The 24,671-nt window shown below is 40.4% G+C and overlaps 1 protein-coding gene across 7 annotated transcripts in view; it reads right to left on the reverse strand.

The window, feature by feature from the left end:
• Position 1: 1 nt before the first annotated feature.
• The window catches only part of itgb4 (integrin, beta 4), a 76,409-nt gene continuing 51,739 nt past the window's right edge, over positions 2 to 24,671 (reverse strand). For 3 of the 7 annotated variants that reach the window (XM_062056297.1, XM_062056296.1, XM_062056295.1), the window contains exons 27-42: positions 24,376 to 24,583; positions 19,377 to 19,694; positions 19,134 to 19,306; positions 18,871 to 19,051; positions 18,654 to 18,791; positions 15,373 to 15,555; positions 15,162 to 15,290; positions 12,050 to 12,208; positions 11,806 to 11,979; positions 11,388 to 11,534; positions 7,132 to 7,281; positions 6,847 to 7,035; positions 6,611 to 6,766; positions 4,570 to 4,734; positions 4,322 to 4,441; positions 2 to 1,499 (exon numbers count right to left, since the gene is read on the reverse strand). In XM_062056297.1, coding sequence (XP_061912281.1) covers positions 1,369 to 1,499; positions 4,322 to 4,441; positions 4,570 to 4,734; positions 6,611 to 6,766; positions 6,847 to 7,035; positions 7,132 to 7,281; positions 11,388 to 11,534; positions 11,806 to 11,979; positions 12,050 to 12,208; positions 15,162 to 15,290; positions 15,373 to 15,555; positions 18,654 to 18,791; positions 18,871 to 19,051; positions 19,134 to 19,306; positions 19,377 to 19,694; positions 24,376 to 24,583 — 2,721 coding nt within the window. In that variant the 3' untranslated portion in view covers positions 2 to 1,368. The remainder of the gene's footprint in view (positions 1,500 to 4,321; positions 4,442 to 4,569; positions 4,735 to 6,610; positions 6,767 to 6,846; positions 7,036 to 7,131; positions 7,282 to 11,387; positions 11,535 to 11,805; positions 11,980 to 12,049; positions 12,209 to 15,161; positions 15,291 to 15,372; positions 15,556 to 18,653; positions 18,792 to 18,870; positions 19,052 to 19,133; positions 19,307 to 19,376; positions 19,695 to 24,375; positions 24,584 to 24,671) is intronic. The other 4 variants (XM_062056298.1, XM_062056299.1, XM_062056301.1 and 1 more) reach the window with 4 other exon arrangements.

Genomic DNA, 24,671 nt, shown 5'->3' on the forward strand with positions numbered 1-24,671 from the left:
TTCAAAATCTTTATTAAGTGCAACACATACAGAAAACATAAAATATATTGTAAGCGCGTTTGCTTTAATGTGATTACATTAATTTTCAAATATTTATCCATTTCACCACGTTTAGGTCTGAGGATGGCCCTTTTTTTCGTATATGACACAATACAGTACAGGTGCATCTCAATGAATTGTAATATATCTGCACAATTTATTTGACTTGGGCAGACTGTGAATCACCAACTGAAAGTTTTAGTTTTTGCAGTTTGTCTGCTGATTAGAGCCGTATAGTTTACAACAGTGGTTCTCAAACTTTTGTCCAAAAACCCTTGGCTCTCCAAGTACCACCATAATGACCAACATTAAAATACAGTAGCGCAGTAAGCCTAAATATTCATTAAAACAAGGCAGAGGTTGTATTTAACAAGTACATCGAATATTTTGGCCACTGTAACATAACACACACTTTGAACAGTAACACTGTGTTTAAATATTTAAGTGATTATTTGGCATACCACTAAATGGACAGTTTGAGAATCACCGGTTCATAATATTGAACTTTGTTGACAATTAAAAAAAAAAACAACATTTACATACTGATTCAGAAATACATTCTTATAAAAATATACCATTCTGTAAGAGTTTCATGTTCAAAGATATTCTAATTTATTGTGATGCACCTGGATGGGGTTCACATGCAGAGCAAATTGACTATATTTATAATACAATATTTTTTGTCATATGCAATTCCTGCAAAAATCAATTAATGCAACAGTTTTTTTTATTTATAGTAGTATGAGCATAAAGCATCTTATGAAATGTAAAACCAAGTAGTTGTTGAATTATTTCCAGCATGAGTAGCACAACAAAGCCTGATACATGAGTCAGCTATATTTGGCATGCATGTTGGTGTTACTTTTAAATCAGGGATCTCTTCATACTATCATACACATCTATGCACAAGATCCCCTTAAATTCACCATAACTCTTGTCAGTCAGTCAGTCCAAAAAAACAAAACAAAAACACGAGAGGCAAATAATGGAAGAATATAAACTAGAAATAAGTTGTTAATATGTGTGTGTTTGTGTGTGTGTGTGTGTTGTAATATCACACACAAACACAACAGATATACAAGATTAGCGTGGTAAGGGCGTTGTGTCATTTTGGATTAGGGAACAGGCGGGGGGATTACCTACCTGCTGTAAAAACACAACGCGTGTGTGCGCTCGTGTTGTTTACTCGACAGCAACATTTGTAACAGACAAACTAAAAATAGTTTTTTTTGGTACCGCAATCTCACACATGCACAATAACGAATGCACATCAGACTCTTAAAGAGCGTGAATTTGAATGAAGGTGACAACCAAGGTCAAGTAAAGGTTTTAGGAGTCATAAAACATGTTATTTGTGACGGAGGTTCCTCCCATGACGCTCCTCTGGACCACTTCCTTGGTGATTTGCTGCATCATCATGCCGCTGCTCTCTGTGTGCTGCGTGGTCATCATCATTCCATCTGGTAGAGAAGCACAGACATCATATTTGGTGACACAGTATTTATAAACATGGAAGGCAAAGTAACTCCAAAATATTATGGTGGACTTAAACACACAACATTTCTGACATGTTTTTTTTCTTTGAAAATACTGTAAATTAATGGCAAAGCTGTGTGACGTTACATAGGACACTGTCGCTCAAATTGTGGTAAGGATATTTTTGCAAATAGGATCCGAGCTCGCCTACATAGTTTTCTCTAGAGCACATATGTCAAACTCAAGGCCCGGGGCCAAATCTGGCCCGCCACATTATTTTATGTGGCCCGCGAAAGCCTAGAAATGATAAATGCTTAATCTTTTCTTACTAAATATATTTATTTCCATTTTGACGTTAAAAATCATGTACTGCATGCAATTGCATATCTTTTAAAATTCAATATTAACAAAATCTAAATATTATATATTCATGTATTGCAAAAATATCGTTTGTTAAGATAAAGATACTGTACTTAAATATCTGCTTGACTTATGATTTCAAAAACAAATTGTCAATCAAATTGTAGACTGTAAAATTGATAATAATTTTTACGGTTAAATTCCGCCGACTGAGTTTTTTTTTACTGTAGAATCAACTTTGGCACTGTTTTTTCCCATACGCAGTAAGACACTAAAACATTAAAAAACTAACAAAAAAAACATTGACACAAGATTTTAAAGGTAAAAAAAACTGGCAGGACTGTTTATTTTTAATTTTACAGCTAAAAACAGTGGTATTGTTTTTCCATTCCATTTATTAAATTTATTTTATATGCTATAAAAAAAAACCCCACTGCTTTTACTGTAAAATTCTGGTGATTAAGCTGCCAGTTTTTAAAGTAAAATGTAAAGATTTTTTTTGCAGCTTATGTAAAAAATATATATTGTTATTATATATATATATATATATATATATATATATATATATATATATATATATATATATATATATATATATATATATATATATATATATATATATATACATATATATATATATATATATATATATATATATATATATATATATATATATATATACATATATACACATCTATATTGATATATTACTCATTGTTTAACGCGGCCCTCTGAAGCCAACCATAACTGCGATGTGGCCCTCAATGAAAAGGAGTTTGACACCCCTGCTCTAGAGTAAGACACTAGAAGTGAGAGTATTTATTTTCAATTTTTTATGTCAAATAGTAAATATTCAGCTTCTCAATATTTGTCTTCTATAGCAGTGGTATTGTTTTTCCATTCCATTTATTAAATTTATTTTATATGCTATAAAAAAAAACCCCACTGCTTTTACTGTAAAATTCTGGTGATTAAGCTGCCAGTTTTTAAAGTAAAATGTAAAGATTTTTTTTGCAGCTTATGTAAAAAATATATATTGTTAATATTATATATATATATATATATATATATATATATATATATATATATATATATATATGTATATATATATATATATATATATATATATATATATATATATATATATATATATATATATATATATATATATATATATATATATATATATATATATATATATATACACATCTATATTGATATATTACTCATTGTTTAACGCGGCCCTCTGAAGCCAACCATAACTGCGATGTGGCCCTCAATGAAAAGGAGTTTGACACCCCTGCTCTAGAGTAAGACACTAGAAGTGAGAGTATTTATTTTAAATTTTTTATGTCAAATAGTAAATATTCAGCTTCTCAATATTTGTCTTCTATAGCAGTGGTGGTCAATTTTTTTTCCACCAAGTACCACCCCAGAAAACACTTGGCTCTTCAAGTACCACCATAATGACCAACATTAAACTACAGTAGCGTAGTAGGCCTAAGTATTCATTAAAAACAAAGCAAAGGTTTTATTTAATGATAATATTTAATATTTTTGGCCACCGTAACATTACACACAGTTTGAACAGTAACACTGTTTAAATATTTAATGAAGTGATTCTTTGGTGTACCACTAGTGGCAGAGTCGTGCACAGAGAGAGTAGGGCCAACTCGGTTCCTTTCTGATTGGTCAAAAGCCCCGCACGTTACTACAGGGCGCCATGTAAGGCACCAACTCTGAAAGTAAGGTGGCCTTACTTGACTGGCAGAGAATCACTGGTTTAGATGATTAGCTAGCTAACTAATTATTACATGGTTATTAGCGTTGATGCTAGCAAACAATTCCATCTGGGGTTGGTCATTTGGGCCAATGACGCCTCAGTGAGTGTATGGCACGCTCACTAGCTGTATCAACACCGCACTGACACCGTGTCAGTGTTTCATAGTCGCGCTATCGGCTGGATTAAAAAAGTCACTATATTTGACCTGCACATAAAATTAGTATTTATAACATTTAATTATTGTTTTGTTTTCAATGAATAGCTACGCTGAGAGGAATATGAAATGTACAATTCTGGTCACTGAGCCAAGTAGTAAAAAATAGGAAAGAATATTTACTTAATTTGGTGCTATAAGATAGAAATGACTACACACATATTATTATTATTTTCTTTGTTATTTATTTTTTCCTTAGTTATATTTAGATCAACGATGAAGTCGCCACTCCTTTGACTTCATGTAGTACGAGCTGCCACTTCCTGATACACGCAGCTTGGTGCTTCATAGTGAAATGGTACAGCCGCACTTTGGACACCCCTGACTTATAAATGGTTATGTTTCAGAGGTTTCAGTGTAATTCACTTTCAAGCCACTTGGAGTTAAAACAACACTTTGAAGGTGTTACTCTGAGGTCAGAAATTGCATAAGGTTTTTTTAAAACGTACCTGAAAAGTAGGGGTCATTCACCATGGTGCGGGAGATGTTGCTGACTGTGTTGACTTCTGTGGGCATGTTGAACACGTCTCTTCTCGTCATGGATTGATTGCTGTACTGAGACAAAGCTCCTACAGGAGGACGAGGCAAGAATCAATGTAGAAACTTTTTTTTTTTTTTAATGCTGTTGTAACAGTGTCCATACAGGCTGGTCCAAGAGGTGTGTTCTATATCGATACAGTGCCATAAAAAGGTGTACCTCCATCTTGAGACTCAATGGTGATGATGCCCTCCCTCTCGGGACCGAAGCCCTGAGTCGTCCGAGCCTGAACTTTGAACTTGTAGGGAATGTTCTCAGTCAGGTTTGGGACGGTCAGCTTGGTCTCAGCGGTGTCACCGCCCACCTGGAAGGAACGCATGTCACCTGGAAGACAGAAGAGATCATAAAAAACGTTTAAAAAAAAAAAAATATATATATATATATATATATATATATATATATATATAAATATATATTTACACACACACAGTATGTATAATATATACATACATTTCTATATAAAAAAATATAATATATACATGCAGCACAATATACACACAACACAGTATTATATATATATATATACATATACTTAAAAAAAATCTATACCACAGTAGTATTGGCCACTGGAGGTGACCAAAGCATTATCCAGTATCGCGGCCTCTAGTTGGCTGAACCACAGACAACATTTACTATATTGGGTTTAAAGAGTGTGAAGAAGACTAAAGGGTGTTATTTCATGTCTGGTAGGCTCTCATAATGTTGCAAAACGTATTAAGAGGGCCGTGAACAGGTTTTTTATGCTCTATCTACAAAAAGATTGGATTAATGATTTACAATTCCTACTGCGCGCAAATTCATTTTCTGCCGCTTGTCCCTTTTTGGGGTGGCGGGGGGTGCTGGAGCCTATCTCAGCTGCATTCGGGCGGTAGGCGGGGTACACCCTGGACAAGTCACCACCTCATCGCAGGGCCAACACAGATAGACAGACAACATTCACACTCACATTCACACACTAGGGCCAATTTAATGTTGCCAATCAACCTATCTCCAGGTGCATGTCTTCGGAGGTGGGAACATGCAAACTCCACTCAGAAAGACCCCGAGCCAAGGGATCGAACCCAGGACCTTCTTATTGTGAGGCACAAGCACTAAATTACTTTTAATTGTTTTTAAATCCCTAAATGGTCTGGCCCCACAATACTTGACCGAGCTGCTGCATCACCATACCTCGTCTAGAGCCTTGAGGTCAGCTGACCAAATGCTTTTGGCGGTCCCCAGATCCAGGCTAAAGACCAGAGGGGACAGTGCCTTTTCCGTTGCCGCCCCTAAGCTCTGGAACAGCCTTCCCCTCCACATTAGGTCAGCCCGGAGCCTGGGGGTCTTCAAAACCCTCCTTAAGACCTACCTCTTCTCGCTGGCCTTTGACCCGAGCTGAGTCCGCCCACTAGGCCACCATTTCTAGTCCCCCCCCTCCCACCCCTTCGCTTTAGTTGTATTTTTCAATTTGTAGCACTTTTATTATTATTATTTTTTTTTATTCTGCAAATTTTTTAAAACTTTTTATTCGACCCCTTTTACCGTATTGCATTTGCATTATCTTGTTTAGCACACTCATTGTTTATGTTCTTTGTTTGTTTTTTTTGTTTTGCTTAGTTGTTTGTTTTTTGTTGTTGTTGGTTTTTTTGTTGTTGTTTTTTGTTTGCTCCATGCTTTTTTAACCTGTAAAGCACTTTGGTGCAATCTAAAAAGTTGTTGAAAATGTGCTATATAAATAAAGTTGACTTGACTTGACTTGACTTGACTAAGCACTAACCACTGTTTCACCGTGCTGCCCCCATTGCGATAATGTCTGGAAGCAATTAACAACGATAAATGTGGGACGACTCTATTGTCATAATTATCACAGCAAAATCAAAGTAGTTACAGAACACAGTGACTGTGCAACATACAGTATATGTTCATGTGAGGTATTTTACTCAGACCCTCATTTTGTCAGGCAGAATTTAGCGTGCAGCGCTTTTATTGTGACGGCCTGAAGTGTACTGTTGGTCATTGTCCAAAAAACAGTTACAATTGTACCAGCCAGCTCACTTGTATTTATCTTCTGCACTCTGTGCCGTTAAAATTAAAGGGGTACGCCAATGAAAAGGATGTAGTCCTAAATAAAAAAACATTACTGCAACATCCATCCATCCATTTTCTACCGCTTGTCCCTTTCGGGGTCGTTTGTTTGGAGAAAATGATAAAACTATCTCACCTCCTCCATGCAGCTGCTCGCAGGTTACTACGTAACCGAGAATTTCTCCGTTTGGTTTCCGGGGCTTCTCCCAGCTGAGCTGCAGGGAGTCCGGGCTTAGGGCTGTGAAAACGAGGGGACCGGGAGCGCTGGGGGTGCTCAAGGTGAACGGTGAGCCTGTGAGGACAGGAAATGGAATATTAACTTGACTGTACATGGAGACGACAAAACAACAGCTTGTCCAAACGGACGGGCACCTGGCATGGGACTTAGGGGACTCCTGGGGTCTACGGCCGACTCAATGGTGATGACGCCCTCTCGTTCCGGACCCCAGCCCTCTTGGCTTTGAGCCTTCACCTTAAATAGGTATGAATGGTTTGGCAACAGGTCCTGGATGATCACAGAGTTCTCTGCTGGGTTGGTCACGTTGATGCGCTTAACTTCGCCTATGAGAGACAACACATGTTACACAACCGCATAAATACTCCATTATTAATAATGTCATATTTTAACCCTATTTTCTTAATATGCTAATACCTTACCTCCGTTGAGCTCCTGGTACAGCACACAGTAACCAAGGATGTCCTTCTCACAGTGGGGTTCCTGCCAGCTGACTTTTAGGGCAGTGGGACCCAGCGCAGAAAACACCAGTCTGCTGGGGGTGTCGGGGACTCCTGGGGAGAGTCTTGCATCTGATACGAGACCAGGCAGGAATATGAGGTGAGATGCATTTGTGAAAAAGTATGCTCGACACACATTTCATAAGGAACACCAGCAAAATCAAATGAGATCCAAAAACCATTCAATTCAATGTGGCAATCGTGTTTTTTAAAATATAATTGTAATGCTGAACTGCAGTGCATTGCAATTGTGTATTGGGACAAGTGGTGTCCACCAGATGGCACAGCTATTATTTCCTCTAATACAATAAAGGCCTGATCTACTAAGATTTAAAAAAACAAGTGCTAAATCAGTGGTTCTTAACCTGGTTTCGATCGAACCCTAGGGGTTCGGTGGAGGTCAAAACACACCCGACTCATCGTGTAAATACAAACTTCTCCCTATCGGCGTATTACGGATACGGCAACAGCTGACTGATTTGCAGGTGTGTAATTTGTTGTGAGTTTATGCACTGTGTTGGTTTTGTTGTTTGAACAAGGTGATGTTCATGCACGGTTCATTTTGTGCAAAAGTAAAAAAAACATGGTAATAATTTAGTATGGGGAACATATTCACCATTAATTAGTTGCTTATTAACATGCAAATTAGTAACACATTGGCTCTTAACTAGTCATTATTAAGTACTTATTAATGCCTTATTCTGCATGGCCTTATTATAACCCTAACCAAATAACTCTAAATTAAGTCTTTATTACTTAGAATATGTTCCCCTAGTGTCCAAATAACTCTAAATTAAGTCTTTGTTACTAAGAATATGTTCCCCATACTAAAGTGTTACCAAAAACATATAACTTTGTCTTGAATTTGAAAAAAAAATATATATATATATTTTTCACTAAAGAAGGGTTCGGTGAATGCGCATATGAAACTGCTGGGGTTCGGTACCTCCAACAAGGTTAAGAACCACTGTGCTAAATATAGCGTGTGCGAACTATACAATTGTATGTACTTTTAGTGGACGTGTTGCAGGTGATCTACTAAGACTGAAATTAATAAATAATAATAAGCTCCAGCAACCCCCGCGATTCCATAAGGGACAAACGGTAGAAAATGGATGGATGGATGGATAATAAATAATCAATAACAAGTACAAAAGTGGTGAAGACCACTCTATTTAAATTAGGATTTTGCGTGTAGTACGCGGCTACACCATAGAGACACTAATCTAGAGGAAAGTTCTGTGGTCAGATGAAACAAAAATTTAGCTGTTTGGCCACAATACCCAGCAATATGTTTGGAGGAGAAAAGGTGAGGCCCTTAATCCCAGCAACACCATCCCTACCGTCAAGCATGGTGGTGGTAGTATTATGCTCTGGGCCTGTTTTGCTGCTAATGGAACTGGTGCTTTAATTGGGACAATGAAAAAGGAGGATTACCTCCAAATTCTTCAGGACAACCTAAAATATCAGCCTGGAGGTTGGGGCTTAGGCGCAGTTGGGTGTTCCAACAGGACAATGACCCCAAACACACATCAAAAGTGGTAAAGGAATGGCTAAATCAGGCTAGAATTAAGGTTTTAGAATGACCTTGCCAAAGTCCTGACTTAAATGTGTGGACAATGCTAAAGAAACAAGTCCATGTCAGAAAACCAACAAATTTAGCTGAACTGCACCAATTTTGTCAAGGAGTAGTCAAAAATTCAACCAGAAGCTTGCCAGAAGCTTGTGGATGGCTACCAAAAGTGTCATATTGTAGTGAAACTTGCCAAGGGACATGTAACCAAATATAACATTGCTGTATGTATACTTTTGACACAGCAGATTTGGTTACATTTTCAGTAGACCCATAATAAATTTATAAAAGAACCAAACTTCATGAATGTTTTTTTGTGACCAACAAGTATGTGCTCCAATAACTCTATCACAAAAAAATAAAAGTTGTAGAAATTATTGGAAACTCAAGACAGCCATGACATTATGTTCTTTACAAGTTTATGTAAACTTTTGACCACGACTGTATGTATATATATATATGTCTATAAATATCTGACCGAAATATGTAGGTTGTCGACACAAGCACAGAAGATTCTCTCTGCATCGTCTGTTATATGGCGCTGATCACCTAATTCTAACCACGGTGCAGCTATTTGTGGACCCGATGGCACATTTTAAAAGTGCTAATTATCGATGCAAAACAGCGTTCGCAAAACAATTTAATGCTTGATAACTCACTTGGCGAGCACAAAATGATTATATTTGCAACTCCTCCTCCTGTTATTATGGGTGTTCTAATAATCAGCATATATTTGGCATATACATTAAGACTGACACGCTAAAATGGATTGCGCTCTCTATTTTGCTCATTTAAGAGACGTAATCTTCCGCGCACAAGATTCGTTGATCAGTTTGGCGGATGCTATCAAGTATTGCAAATGTTTTAATATACACAAACCTTTAGTAGATCAGGCCCTATATACTGTATAGTATTTCAAATTCACAGCATAGTGGTAATTCAATTGCAAAACGAATATACATATATAAACCTGTCCTATGAGTAACCCGTCTGTGTCTACCAACTCATCAAGCCCCGGTCGAGCGCTTTTTTTTTATACAGTAACAAGAACAAGAACAACAATGTTAACTTCTACATTATCGCTAAATAGCATTAATGACAACAGCAACTTAACTATTGTCTAGTCGCACACCATTACAAGACGCACAGAGCAGCTTCCTGTTAAATGCAAAATAAGCTTTAAAATAAAAGCGTGAACATTTGGCTTCTACCACAGCAACAAACAAAATTCTATCCATGTAATTATATATTTACATTGTTCAAGAAGAAGAAATGTCTGCGCTTGCACGAAAGCGTTATAGTCATTGTAGTCAAGACAGTCAAGGACCGCAGCAGCTCCGTTAGATAAGAAGAGTAAGATGGTACCTCAACTTAAGAGTGTTTTGAGATAAGAGCTGTCTTGGGTAACTGTTATGCGTTATGTTGCAAGGAAAAAATTGGAGTAATAAGCAATCCCGCCATTAGTTGGCATAGCAAATGTCACAGACAACCAACCAAAACATCTGATCTTACTCGCTAGCATTAGCTTATAGTGATATATGATATTCATTGAATTCAAGAAATAAATCATCAAAAACATGACCGAATGTGTCATCGACAAGGAGAAGCAGTATGAGCGTATCGCTGCCAGTCTGCACCATACTGAAGCAAAATGAGTCAATAACGCTAGCCAAGAATGTTAAAATAATATCTAAACGGCGGACATTAATCAAGCTGCTGATGGTGTGTTTGACGGAGAAGCAGCTGGAAAGGGATATTGTAGAAGTTCACTCGCGAAGGTAAATGCTGTACTTTTTTACTACATTATTACATAAAACTACTATAGTTGTTATTAGTACGCTCTGTTGCATTGTTTTTATGGAATATCTGTTATCTAAAAGTCTGTTGTAAAAATGCATGTTACATTGTGCTGTTTTTTGGTGGGGCCAAACACCAATTACATTGATTTCAGTTCCTTTCAATGGGAGATTTTGATTTGAGATACAACTGTTGTGAGTTAAGAGCTCCGCCACAGAACCAACTAAGCTCTTAAGTTGAGGTACTACTGTACATTAAATATCAAATGAAAACATCCATCCATCCATTTTCTACCGCTTGTCCCTTTTGGGGTCGCGGGGGGTGCTGGAAAACTAAAATATACACAAATAGAGGAAAACGATGGCGACAATCTTTCGCAAGTCCAAAAAGCCTTTAATATCGACCATCCCTTATGTCTCTGGCCAAATGCAATGGCTATTTTCAGTTATTTCGTCAACTGCTTATGTCAGCTGGTCCGAGGAGCCTCAACAGAAAAAAGTGGTTCCACTGCCATCAACTTAAAATAGCAAGGACTTGTGAGAGGTGAAATGTTAGAAACATATCTCAGTATAACAAAGTGCAATTCCTAATAATAATAAACACATATTTAATTCCACAAATAGCTTCAATCAAAACCAGCTAGTATTAACGTCTCAAGGCAGAATATTTATCATCAATTTCTACATGTCTTTGGATTCTTTAGGTGTACCTGATGATGTGGCCAGCACAGAAAACAACTGTGTTGAACATACAAGAGGAGGGCAGAAAGTAAACACCAGCCTTCATGCTCACATGCTTCAATGCTTACCCAAGAGCACCCTGTCCAGATCATACAGGGCTTCGCGGACCTCCGAAGACTCGGTCCTGGCCCTCGGACCCTGAGACCGGCTGTAGCTGAACTGGCTCTGAAAGGTGCTCTGCGACCCAGGGAAGCCGTAAACACCTGATGGCACATCTGGCCGAAAGAGGAGGATGCAAGGATTGTAGAGAACATGAAAGTAGATAGCGTAGTGTTGAAGCCAGGGGACAGTAAAAAAAAGAAAAAAGAGAGAGAAAGAGCGATAGTCAGCTCAGCTTTTGCAAAGTTTGTGCTTTTAAGCCTGCAGCCAACTATACCGAGCCTGTTAACGTACATCCAAGCCATTGGCCTCATGCACTTGCACAGCTTTCCCAAACGTTCTTAAGATCTGCTTAGAATTCAACCAGTGCTGCCGGCTTAATGTTACCTAGTCCTGGAAACTTGCTGGATAAATCTCCCATGACAATCGAGTCTCGGATGTTTTCATCTGTGTAACCCCTGTTCTCTGAGCGCTTCCTCATGATGACGTCTGACGAGTACACGCCACCCATTCCACCCATTCCACCCATTCCACCCATCATATCGGGTCTGCGAGGACTTCCTGAGGAGCAAACCTAGCGGTTACAGACAAGCATAGACCTTGTACAGGGCATCACCGGTGTTCATTTTACCTGCTCCAGACATGTAGGTGGTGGTTCCTGTGGTATAGGCGTCGCCTCGGTAGTTGGAGCTCACCGTGGACATTGGGGAGGATGATGTCGACAGGTTGCGTACACCAGAGCCGCCTGGGAAAAGGAAGTTTGTGTCCCACTTTCCGTTCATCATATAATCTGCGAAACAGCAAGACAAGAGCCACAGTTGTCAGCAGACAGATCAATGGATGTTAAACGCTTAGCATCCAAGCATGTAAATGAAAATGAGTCAGTCTTAGTAATATTCCTGAGCGGAAACCAGCAACATCAAAGTTTTGGTCTTGCTTGCTTACTTGCTAGCATCATTTATTGAACAACAGTTGTCAACCTGCAGCCCACACGTATCTCTTATATTTGACAGCCATCTACTTATCATTACACCATGTACCAAATAAAATTGGTTCGAGGTCAGTAAGCACAACCAGAATTAATATGTAAATAGAGTGCACTATGTTATAAGGCGCACTGTCAATTTTTAGAAAATGAAATAATTTTAAGTGCACCTTATAGTCCGAATAATACGGTACATCCAATTATGCTGACACTTTAAGTGACTAAAAATGTGTGAGCAAAATGCCTGGTTTAATTTGTCAAAATACAGTTTTTTAAAATTAAATTTTTTTAAATTCAGTGCAAAAATATTTGTGACCCGTGTCAGGTGAAAGCAAACTGGACACCTTATCGGCTGGTTCTGAGAAAGGATTGATAACTTCAGTCTGAATTTGAGGGTCTTGAGTTTTGAAGCAACACATATTTTTCAATTATAACTGGCAAGCGGTGTGGATTATGTAGATGCTGCTTGGAGAAACACCTTCTCTAACATCAAGCCGGGAAGACCCAGTGGCCTGAAGACCAGGCCAAAGGCTAGACCCTGGCTCCATACCCTTGACCATTTTTCATTAGTGGTGATACCTACTGTATACTTTTGATCATTTCACCTGGATTGTGCTTTTAGCTGGTTGACTTCCTTCGTCACTAGTGAATAATGGCAACTAAAGAGAGACGAGGAGGGTTTTGGAGCTGAATCTAATCTAATAATTACAACACTGACTATTATTGCAAATGTTGATCTGAAATTTTAGGGGAATGTCAACTTAAAGCAATAAGGAGGATTTGAAGGGTGAGGAGCGAGCCTTGTGTCAAAAATGGAAGTTTTCATGGTTTTCTCCATTATTTCCCCATTTGCGAGGGTCTTGGAACGTGACTCTCAGGGATAGCGGGAATTTATTGTATTCCAGAATACCTCTCTGACAATCTCAATTCAATATGCAGATTTTTTTTAAAATTAATACACTATTTTGATAAAGCTTGTGCATTTTATTTCATTAGACTTCAATGTTTTACAGGCCAAAGACCCCTAAACTTACTTGTATACCGTGTATACAATTGTGTTTTAAATTCAAATACTCCTAAAGGTACCTTGTTAAACTGGGGTTTCTAAGGTGGAGGGTTGGCTTATCTCTTTTATGCTTGCGTTTATTTTTGTCATGTTACATTCTCTGATCCTAATAAAGTAGTTGCTATGAGAATAAACTCTCAGCCAATCACAGGGAACCTGACAGAGCCTCGTGATTGGCATAGCAGCGATAGGGGCTGGTCCTACTTGCTGGGGGCGGGGACATATGAATAAACTGGGGCCATACTTAAAAGAGCTCCTCTGTGTTGCTAAAAGTCTGCACTTATGTGTTCTGTACCGTGTGTTGGATCAATGCTCATTTGTATTTTAAATACATTCACAATTGTGGAAACATTGCAGAGGGAATATTGGAAAAATATTTTTTTAAAGTCTAATCAACAAAAAATGTAAAGACTGTCGTCAATGAAAATTTAAAGACCCCCTGTTGAATACCACTGCATTTTTGGAATGAACATTTGAAATAATTCAGATCTATTCAGAGGTTAACAGTATTATATGCATATAATAACAGCTGGTAGTCCTATCATTTCAAGAAAAATACTCATAAAAATTGGTATGAGATGGTAACTCTACTAAAACTGTCGCATAATGTTCTTGTTTAACATCCATGATGGTTAGTTTGTTATAAAACACTGTTTTTTCTGGTGAAAATACACTTTAAAACTACGACATGGCTGTATGGGGTTTCATAGAACTGAAATTGCTAATTCACAAAAAATAAAATGTAAAAAGTCAAGAAAGAGTGACAGTAAAATGCGTAGTGGACAAAAATGCTCCGGTAAGTAAACCAGTTCTATGAGGTGTTTTGTGCATTTGATCGTCGCAAAAAAAGGGGTGTCGTTGTTGAAAATGATCTGCATACACTCCTATGTGTTATCAGGTCTCCATTACAGCACACGCACTTACTTTTACAGTATGTACACTTAGAAGCTGCCGCAAGACCACTACCTTCCCATTGGGACGTGAGAGGACAGCAGGGGCAGGTTATAGGGGTTCCACCTCTGATCATCAACTAACAGAGTTGCAGTCGATGCCAATGCTCCTCTCTCAGCACTAGCCAGCTTGGTAGCCATGGAACAAAAAGTGACGCTCAAACGAAGGGATTACGCAAAATCTCAGCTCGGATCAGTATGGCTAGATGGACATTTTGGCTTGTTGGCTGCCTGTTGCTGCTCGAATGGAGTGCTCTTCACCTGGCACGGCTGTTTGAGCGAAGCTTGGGAGAGGGGCCTCATCTGTGCTCGCCTCTGTGTCTGTGCTCTGCCGACTGTAGGGGAAGACGTCCACTCGCTTTTTCCATGACACCTTTCGGAGATCCAGGTTGGACCCCACCATCTTGATATAATTCCAGCCTTGCAAATTAGGGGTGGGGAGAAGCAAGCCAGTGGAGGATGGTAGGCACAGATGTTCAGTGGTTTGTGTCACTAATTCGTGTAAAAACACTTACAATTAGATTGTGGCTACGAGTGTTGGGCTTTTACAAATAAGTGGTGACGCGTTACAATGTGATAACACATTATTATGCATAGTCCATCATGGACCACGGCGATGACACCAGAGGACATACTAAATACTTATTTAGTCGATCACACATCTACTGGCCATATTCCTCTGTACAGAGCCACACAAGGACACCAAATACTTTGGTTTTATGGTTTGAGCTTGAATACCCACCTTCACCAGAGACGCTGGGTGTCTTGGAGCTTGCGGGAGACTTCGGTACCTCGTTGCTGTACATCAGATAGCTGTCATATTCATCTCCTGCCTCTGCATCAACGATGGGCACGTCGGGAATAATGGGGACTAGAAAAAAGGCATAAATTAGTCAAATTTTGGAACATAACCAAAAAAAAAAAAGGCTAAATTGTGTCAGATTGTGACTCACTGGACAGAGGTCTCACAGGTTGCGATGCTAAGTTAATGGTAGCGTCTCTGAAGGGGCCCCAACCAACACTGTTCTTGGCACGGACCTTGTACTGATAGGTCTGGGCACTCACAAGATTCTCAATCAAGAGCATTCGCTTCTTTGGGTTGTCAATCTTCACCTTCTTAGCTGCACCCACTTGTTCTACGAAGAGAGGATTGAGATAGGACATTAAGACAAAACAACTAAAGACACTACAGTATGCGGACAAAAGCATTGGGACACCTAACGGAACTATAAATGATGTTTTTTTGCAATCAGCTTCTACTCTTTTTGGAGTGGCTTTCTACACAGTTTGAAATAAGGCCTTTTTCCACCGCAGGAACCTTTACGGGAATTGTCATTTACCAAGGTAAATAAAGTGTTCCCACCAAAAACTACCCAGGTAGATTGAATTCTTCATAAACTATTTTTAATTCCTACTAGCAAGGTGGGACTTTTGGAAGTTCTCTGGGAACCTTAGCAGGGAGGGCTGTGCTGTCGACCACTGATTGGTTGAACACAACTGGGGATCTACATCAACCTCTGTGGCTGGACAAGAGAGATTAAAAAAAAAAGATTTTGATTAAGAATCGTTACATGTAAGAATCTCGATTCATTCGAAAATAAAAACATTTTGACACCCCTACGATATATTATGTTGTTGCGCTCAGTCAAGCACAAGAAGAGGGCGAGAAAACTCACAGGCATACAGAGAAAATAGCGTTAGAGATTAAAAATGAGATTAACACGATCAAAAAACATAACGTGCTAAAAGTTACTGTAATTAAAGAGGAACTGCACTTTTTGGGGGGAATTTTGCCTATCGTTCACAATCATTATGAAAGACATGACCGATGCATTTTTTTAATGCATTATAAATATTAAATAAACGTAAATAAAAGTCCACTTACAGCGGAGCCGATGAAAGCTCCACTATTCTGCCCACAAAATCCAATTAATAGATAGAACCATTCAAAAAGCGCCAACAATACTCTATTTACATTTCGTGACTTAAATATTAACCAAGTATTAGTGATATTGTTATTATAAGCGCTAACACAGACAAACTATTTATAGCGGCGCCGTGATCACTTCCATTTGATCCTATGTTTACATCATGGAGTGGTCTGCTGTTTCCTCGCTTCCCTGCTCCCTCTAAATTTATTCTAGATCATAAATTATGCCTCTCACATTAAAAGAATATGCTTGAGAATATAATCCAACAAGTTGGGACACTTTGATAGCCATTTCATGACCTGGAACGACACGAAAAGCAAACATTGTGATGCGTTTTTGAAATGAATGCGCCGCGTATGCTTAAAATGATCAAAATACATAAATATTAAATGTTATCAGAAATATGTCTGTTGCTGCAATACATATATACTTACATCATGTACTTTTGTATATTAAACCTTAGTGGAGGTGTTTCGATGTTTTTTTAGGGGGTTTATAGGCGCAATTGAACGGCCCCCATAGGCTCTATTGTAATTAAATGTATTTAATATTTAGAATGCATTAAAAACAAAATCCATCTGTTCCCCTTTAAATAATCGCTATGAACACAATATTTTGACACCCCTAACTGTAATACTATTTCTCCTCTACAGGTAGATTTGGGGCATGATTTACTCAGATCCAAATACCACGTGCTAGACAGCATGTGCAAAAAATAAAATATTGCGTGTGATCTACTAAGACTGCGTGTGCAATTGAAAAACAGTGCAGACCGCCTTATTTAAATGAGGATTTTGCATGAATGCGTGGCTTTTACCACAGCGACGATCAATTTCTGAACATTCATGTTATCGTGCTCCTACCTGTGTGCGATGTGTTGAACCTGTAGCACTCAACTGTCAACTGTAACACATTTTCTAACTCGCAATCTAGACAAAATAAATATACAGTATGTACACTGACACTTAATTCTGTGTGCGAGTCTGTAGATCGCATCACGAGCACATTCATGCTCCTGGAATGATTCAAACCCAAGGAAATGCGCGACGTATTTTAATGTTGGACATATATTATAGTAATATATTTCCTACATTAAAAAAAAACAACAACATTAAAACATAAAAAAACTTCCGCATACACCGAAACACTTTAATTAAATTCATTTTAATCAGCATTCACACAATTACTTGTGATCTGACAAGAAAATAGAAGTAAACTAAAACTAACCTAACCATGTTGGGTCTGCTATTATGGTAAAGGAAAAACCTTGTTTTTGAACCAATGAACCACAGATGTCTAACTCAAGGCCCAGGGGCCAAACCTGGCCTGCCACATCATTTCATGTGGCCTGCCACATCATTTCATGTGGCCTGCCACATCATTTCATGTGGCCTGCGAATGCGTGGTAATAATATGTGTCAATATAGTAACTTATATTTTCTTAATACAAGTTTTATTTTTTCCATTTTGACATAAAATATATGTGCTGCATGAAATTGCATACCTTTTAAACTTTAATTGTATCCAATATTGCAACAAATATTATATTATCATACTTACCAAACATTTTTTTGTCAAAATAAAAATAAATACTTAAATATTTGCTTTACTTATGATTTCAGATAAAAATTTATTCTGTAAAACTGTATTTTATCGTAACTTTTGAGGTGGCTTTTGCACTATATTACTGTAAATGGAAAATACTACCACTGCTTTTTACAATAAAACTGAGCTTCCAGTTTTTTACCGTAAAATCTACACTTGTTGTTTTTACGGAGTATCACTGTAAATGGAAAAACAGTACATTTTTTTTTGTGGTAAAAAAATATACTGGCAGTTCAGTTGCCAGTATTAAAAAACAGTGGTACTGTTTGTCCATGTTGTAAAAACCACTGTACAGTAAAAATCTGGCGAATAAGCTGATTTTTTTCCCGTGAAAAAACAGTCGTACTGGTTTTCAATTTATTGCAATGTGTTGTAAAAAGGAAACACTGCATATTTTACAGTAAAATCTTGGTGACAAAGTCGCCAGTTGTTTTTTTTACTGTAAAATCTACAGATTTTTTTTTACACAATACATAAAAAAATATATAATAACCATATGCATAGGCAAATTCATATATTATTCACTGTTACAAGCGTCCCTCTGATGGCAGCCATAACTGGGATGTGGCTCTCAATGAAAACAAGTTTGTCACGCCTGCAATAAACTGTAGAATTTGGCCCCAAAAAATATCTTGGCCCGAAGGCTTTAATCCATAAAATGTACTCGCAGTGCATGTTTCCTAAGGTGGTTCTCTTACTCAGCTCGTCATCGATGGGGGTGTAGATGACCTCGTAAGCCGTGATGTTACCATTTGTCTCTGCAGGCTCAGCCCAACTGAGCTGCGTGACGGTCGGGCTGATTACATTGAAGGCCAGACGACCTGGTTCCCCCGGCACTGCAGGACGACACGAATTAGCCCAAAGACGCTACAATAATACCCCTAAATCCAGAAGAGTTGAGTGAACATTTGTTACCATCTTCCAGAGTCTGACAGGTAACAATGTCTGTGTCATTGCCATCCCCCGTTGCATTGTAGGCGGACACTCGCATCTCATAGTCACAGTAGGGATACAGGTTGGTCAGTTCCGCTTGAGGAGTCTTCACATCAATAACCTGGGCATTTTTCTCTGGGTCACCGTAGATCCAATATTTCACCTAAAATATGAAAACCAACACATTTCAGACAAAAACATTCAAATTAAGGGTTAAAGCTTGACTTGTGTTAATTTTGTCGCACCTTGTACCCCATGGGGTTACCAGGTGGTGGGTCCCAGTTGAGACGGATGCTTCTTGGTCCAATTGCTTTGGCCCTAGGGTTTGGTGGAGCATGAAGGCGGCCACCGGGCAAGGTATTGGTTGGACTTGAAAAGCCTGATTGTTGCGTCTTGGACATCTCAGGAGACTTTGGACCTGCAGGAAGTAAAGAACCGTTCATACACATTTGAACTGTAAAACAAGACCAATTCCAGCTGGACCGTACCTCCTTCTATGACATTGACAATTGTGGTCTTCCTCTCTCCAATACTGCCATTGCTACTTGGGTCAAACAGCTCTAACTGGAAGGTCTCTGGTTGAACCAGACCAGGGTGAGCTCTTGGGTCGATTATTATGTTCTTCTCTGTTTCTCCGGGACTGAACTTCAGTGGGCCGGATAGCTCAAAGCGTTGGGCTTTTTTGGTGCGCCATTTAACTGTGGCAAGGCTGTCTGGGTTGCGAGTGCGGACCACAGGGATAGTGTAGGTTGGGTCGGACGTAGTGAAGTTCTGGGTGCCTCTCTTGAACATCATCACACTGGGCTCTGATTAATAGCAAGAAGACAAGGGAAAATAAGGAATAAGTGTCACGGCCAGGGCGCATTCCAATGCGTCCTCATCTGTGCCTCATGACGAGTGCACCGCGGGCCACGCCCAAATGCGCTCTCTCTCCGCTGACAGTGCGCTCGGACACGCCCCTGCTCGCGCTGAGAGCAGCACGCCCACGCAGCTACAAGCCTGCAGACGATTGCCAATCTACACACCTGGAATTGATGAGGGCGAGCTGCTTAAAGGACCAGTGGACCCAGGGATCCTTGTGGGAACTTAGTTCTCAAATGGTGTACCGTAAGAGACAAGCTTTATGCTCTATTCTTGTTTCCTCTCCGTGGCTTGATTTGTCCCTTGTCTTCTCCCGTGTCCCCGCAGTACCCTCCGTCGCCTGGAAAGTGAACTGTGCGTCTCACTTTTCCCTGGATCTCCCTCTGGACTCTGACTGCCTCCTTCGTTCCTCGACTCCTCGCGCGCCCCTGGATTCTGATGCCTCTCTCTCGCCCCGGATCATCTGCCTGTCCCATGGACTTCCGTGTTCTTTCGCTCTCACCAACATTTTGCGGTAAAACCCTCCAGTTAAATACTACACATAGTCTTACACCATACACACTCTTGGATCTAGTTCACACTCCATTTCCTTAGTTGATATTATTATTGTTTTATTATTATATGTATGGTATATACCTGTATATATATATATAATAAATTGTTGATCATTACTGCCCTCTGGTGTCAGTTGCCGTCATCTTCCCCTCAGTAACCATAACAGTAAGTTTCCGCCAAATTATATATAAGGACCTGACGGCAGTTTTCCTTAGCCTCGCCCCCAGTGACTTTAGCTCCGCCCCAGTAACATTTTTTTTTGTTTTTTTCCTCCTCTTTTTTTGCCCCTCTCAGAATGTCTTTTTCTTTTACCTCCACCCTGGACAATTTTTCTAGCCCTCCTCAACACTCCTTCAAGAGACTGTTTAACTCCAATATGGGGATGGAGGAATTTACCCGTCGCCTGGACACCCTCCTCCCACCCTTAGTGACTGTTCCTCAGCCAGCAAGAAGCGTCTGGCATCCGCTTTCGCAGGGGGGGATAGTACTGGTGGCTGTGCTGGTGTGGTGGTCTTCCGCTTTTCCCAGCCGCAGCCACCAGTCACCTGGCTAGCCTCCGAGCTAGCACCAGCCCCCTGGCTAGCCTTCGAGCTAGCACCAGTTTCCAAGATAGCCTCCGAGCAAGCACCACTTCCCAAGCTAGCCTCCGAGCTAGCACCATCCCCCAGGCTAGCCTCCGAGCTAGCACCAGTTCCCAAGCTAGCCTCTGAGCTAGCATCAGTTCCCAAGCTAGCCTCCGAGATAGCACCAGTCCCCAGACTAGCCTCCGAGCTAGCACTAGTCCCCGGGATAGCCCCCACATCTCCACCAGCTCCCAGGCTGGCCCCCGCGTCTCCATCAGCTCCCAGGCTGGCCCCGACCTCTACCCCTCGGCCAGCAGCGCCGACCTTTACCCCTCCGCCAGCAGCGCCGACCTTTGCCCCTCAGCCAGCAGCGCCGACCTTTGCCCCTCGGCCAGCAGCGCCGACGTTTGCCCCTCGGGCAGCAGCGCCAACCTCTGCCCCTCGGCCAGCAGCACTGGCTTCAGCACCTCGGCCAGCTCCTCAGCTGCCTTCCTTGTCTCCGGCTCCAATGATGTCTGCCGCTTCAACGCCGATGACGTCCGCTGCTTCCACGCCAATGACGTCCGCTGCTTCCACGCCGATGACGTCCGTTGTTTCTACGCCGCGGATGGCCGCTGCTTCCAAGCCGCGGATGTCCGCTGCTTCCACGCCGCCGATGTCCGCTGCTTCAACAACGGCGTCTTCCTGTTCCTCTTCGCCTCAGACGAAAATGTGCCCTCTTCTTCGTGTCCGGTGGGCCGTACCACGGCACCGCGCTCCTCTTCGTTTCCAGCGGGACGCACGACGGCGCCACTCGCGTCCGCCTTCCCGACGGTCAAGAAGTCGACCGTTTCTTGGTCGTCCACCTTGGTCTACTCGCCGCAGCCACCAGACTCGTCCCCGGTGGATTCGGGGACACTTGGGCCGGCGACCCACCACCAGTTCACCCCTCCGCCCTCCCTTGACTTTTGTTCTTGTTTTTTTGGGGGGTTCGACTTCTTGGACATCAGGAAGCTGTCCATAGGGGGGGATACTGTCACGGCCAGGGCGCATTCCAAAGCGTCCTCATCTGTGCCTCATGACGAGCGCACTGCGGGCCAAGCCCAAATGCGCTCTCTCTCCGCTGACAGTGCGCTTGGACACCCCCCTGCTCGCGCTGAGAGCAGCACACCCACGCAGCTACAAGCCTGCAGACGATTGCCAATCTACACACCGGGAATTGATGAGGGCAAGCTGCTTAAAGGACCAGTGGACCCAGGGATCCTTGCGGGAACTTAGTTCTCAAATGGTGTACCGTAAGCGACAAACTTCATGCTCTATTCTTGTTAACTCTTCGTGGCTTGATTTGTCCCTTATTTTCTCCCGTGTCCCCGCAGTACCCTCCGTTGCCTGGAAAGTGAGCTGTGCGTCTCACTTTTCCCTGGATCTCCCTCTGGACTCTGACTGCCTCCTTCGTCCCTCGACTCCTCGCTCGCCCATGGATTCTGACGCCTCTCTCCCACCCCGGATCATCTGCCTGCCCCATGGACTTCCGTGTTCTTTCGCTCTCACCAACATTTTGCGGTAAAACCCTCCAGTTAAATACTACACATAGTCTTACACCATACACACTCTTGGATCTAGTTCACACTCCATTTCCTTAGTTGATATTATTATTGTTTTATAAATATATATATATATATATATATATATATATATATATATATATATATATATATATATATATATATATATATATATATATATATATATATATATATATATATATATATATATATATATATATGTATATATATATATATATAATAAATTGTTGATCATTACCGCCCTCTGGTGTCAGTTGCCGTCATCTTCCCCTCAGTAACCATAACAATAAGGATAGGAAAGTGAGTAAAGTAAAAACAATATATGCATAAGAAAAAAAATTACAAAAATTAAAACAATACCATTTAAATGTAAATCAAAATTATATAAATAATAATAAATATAAGTAATTAGATGAAATGATAAAATATGTGTATATGAAAATGTAAAACAAATACATTTAGATAAGAATATTTAAATACAATTGTGAAATTAAAATATAGATAATTAGATAAAGCAATAAATTATATGTATAAAAAAAAATACAAATACAAATTTGAACACAAATAGCATTTAAAGGCCTACTGAAACCCACTACTACAGACTACGCAGTCTGATAGTTTATATATCAATGATGAAATCTTAACATTGCAACACATGCCAATACGGCCGGGTTAACTAATAAAGTGCAATTTGAAATTTCCTGGGGAACTTCCGGTTGAAAAAGTCTATGTATGATGACGTTTGCTCGTGACGTCAATTGTTGAAACGGGAGTATTCGGACACATTGTATCACAATACAAACAGCTCTGTTTTCATTGCAAAATTCCACAGTATTCTGGACATCTGTGTTGGTGAATCTTTTGCAATTTGTTTAATGAACAATGGAGACTGCGAAGAAGAAAGCTGTAGGTGGGAACGGTGTATTAGCGGCTGGCTGCAGCTACACAACCAGGAGGACTTTGAGGATGGCAGACGCACTATCCGACGCTAGCCGCCGACCGCATCGATGATCGGGTGAAGTCCTTCGTCGCGCCATCGATCGCTGGAACGCAGGTGAGCACGGGTGTTGATGAGCAGATGAGGGCTGGCGTAGGTGGAGCGCTAATGTTTTTATCATAGCTCTGACGAGGTCCCATAGCTAAGTTAGCTTCAATGGAGTCGTTAGCAACAGCATTGCTAGGCTTCGACAGGCGGCACAGCATTAACCGTGTAGTTACAGGTCCACTGTTTGGTTCGGCGTCTCCTGATAGTAGTATTGTTGATCTGCTGTCTATCCTTCCAGTCAGGGGCTTATTTCTTTTGTTTCTATCTGCATTTAAGCACGATGCTATCACGTTAGCTCCGTAGCTAAAGTGCTTCACCGATGTATTGTCGTGGAGATAAAAGTCACTGTGAATGCCCATTTCGCGTTCTCGACTCTCATTTTCAAGAGGATATAGTATCCGAGGTGGTTTAAAATACAAATCCGTGATCCACAATAGAAAAAGGAGAAGTGTGGAATCCAATGAGCCCTTTTACCTAAGTTACGGTCAGAGCGAAAAAAGATACGTCCTGCACTGCACTCTAGTCCTTCACTCTCACGTACCTCATCCACAAATCTTTCATCCTCGCTCAAATTAATAGGGTAATTGTCGCTTTCTCGGTCCGAATCGCTCTTGCTGCTGGTGTAAACAATGGGGAAATGTGAGAAGCCCTTCAACCTGCGACGTCACGCTACTTCCGGTACAGGCAAGGCTTTTTTTATCAGCGAGCAAAAGTTGCGAACTTTATCGTCGATGTTCTCTACTAAATCCTTTCAGCAAAAATATGGCAATATCGCGAAATGATCAAGTATGACACATAGAATGGATCTGCTATCCCCGTTTAAATAAAAAAAATTCATTTCAGAAGGCCTTTAAATTAAGAAGTACAATAAAAAAAATACAAGGCTCCTTTTTCTTACTTGGTAGGTCGGCGATTGTGACAGTAGTTCTGGGATAGCGTCCAAGCTTGGCTCCCTGACGTGGGTTACTGAGGTCCATGATGAACTGTTTAGTCTGTTTGTCATCCAAAAGGGCATCTTTCTCGCCCAGCTCCAGCAGACGAACAGGAACTATCTTCTGGGTCTCACCAGGACCATAGGTGAGGTCTCCATCCACAGACACATAGTCCTGAAATACATACAGGAGTTTTATGTTTTTGTCAAGTGGTATCTGCGTGCATTGTTCGAATATTTGAAACCAAAATAAGTGTTAGGAG

This window comes from Entelurus aequoreus, linkage group LG08 (assembly GCF_033978785.1).
Source record: "Entelurus aequoreus isolate RoL-2023_Sb linkage group LG08, RoL_Eaeq_v1.1, whole genome shotgun sequence".
Lineage (NCBI taxonomy): Eukaryota > Metazoa > Chordata > Actinopteri > Syngnathiformes > Syngnathidae > Entelurus > Entelurus aequoreus.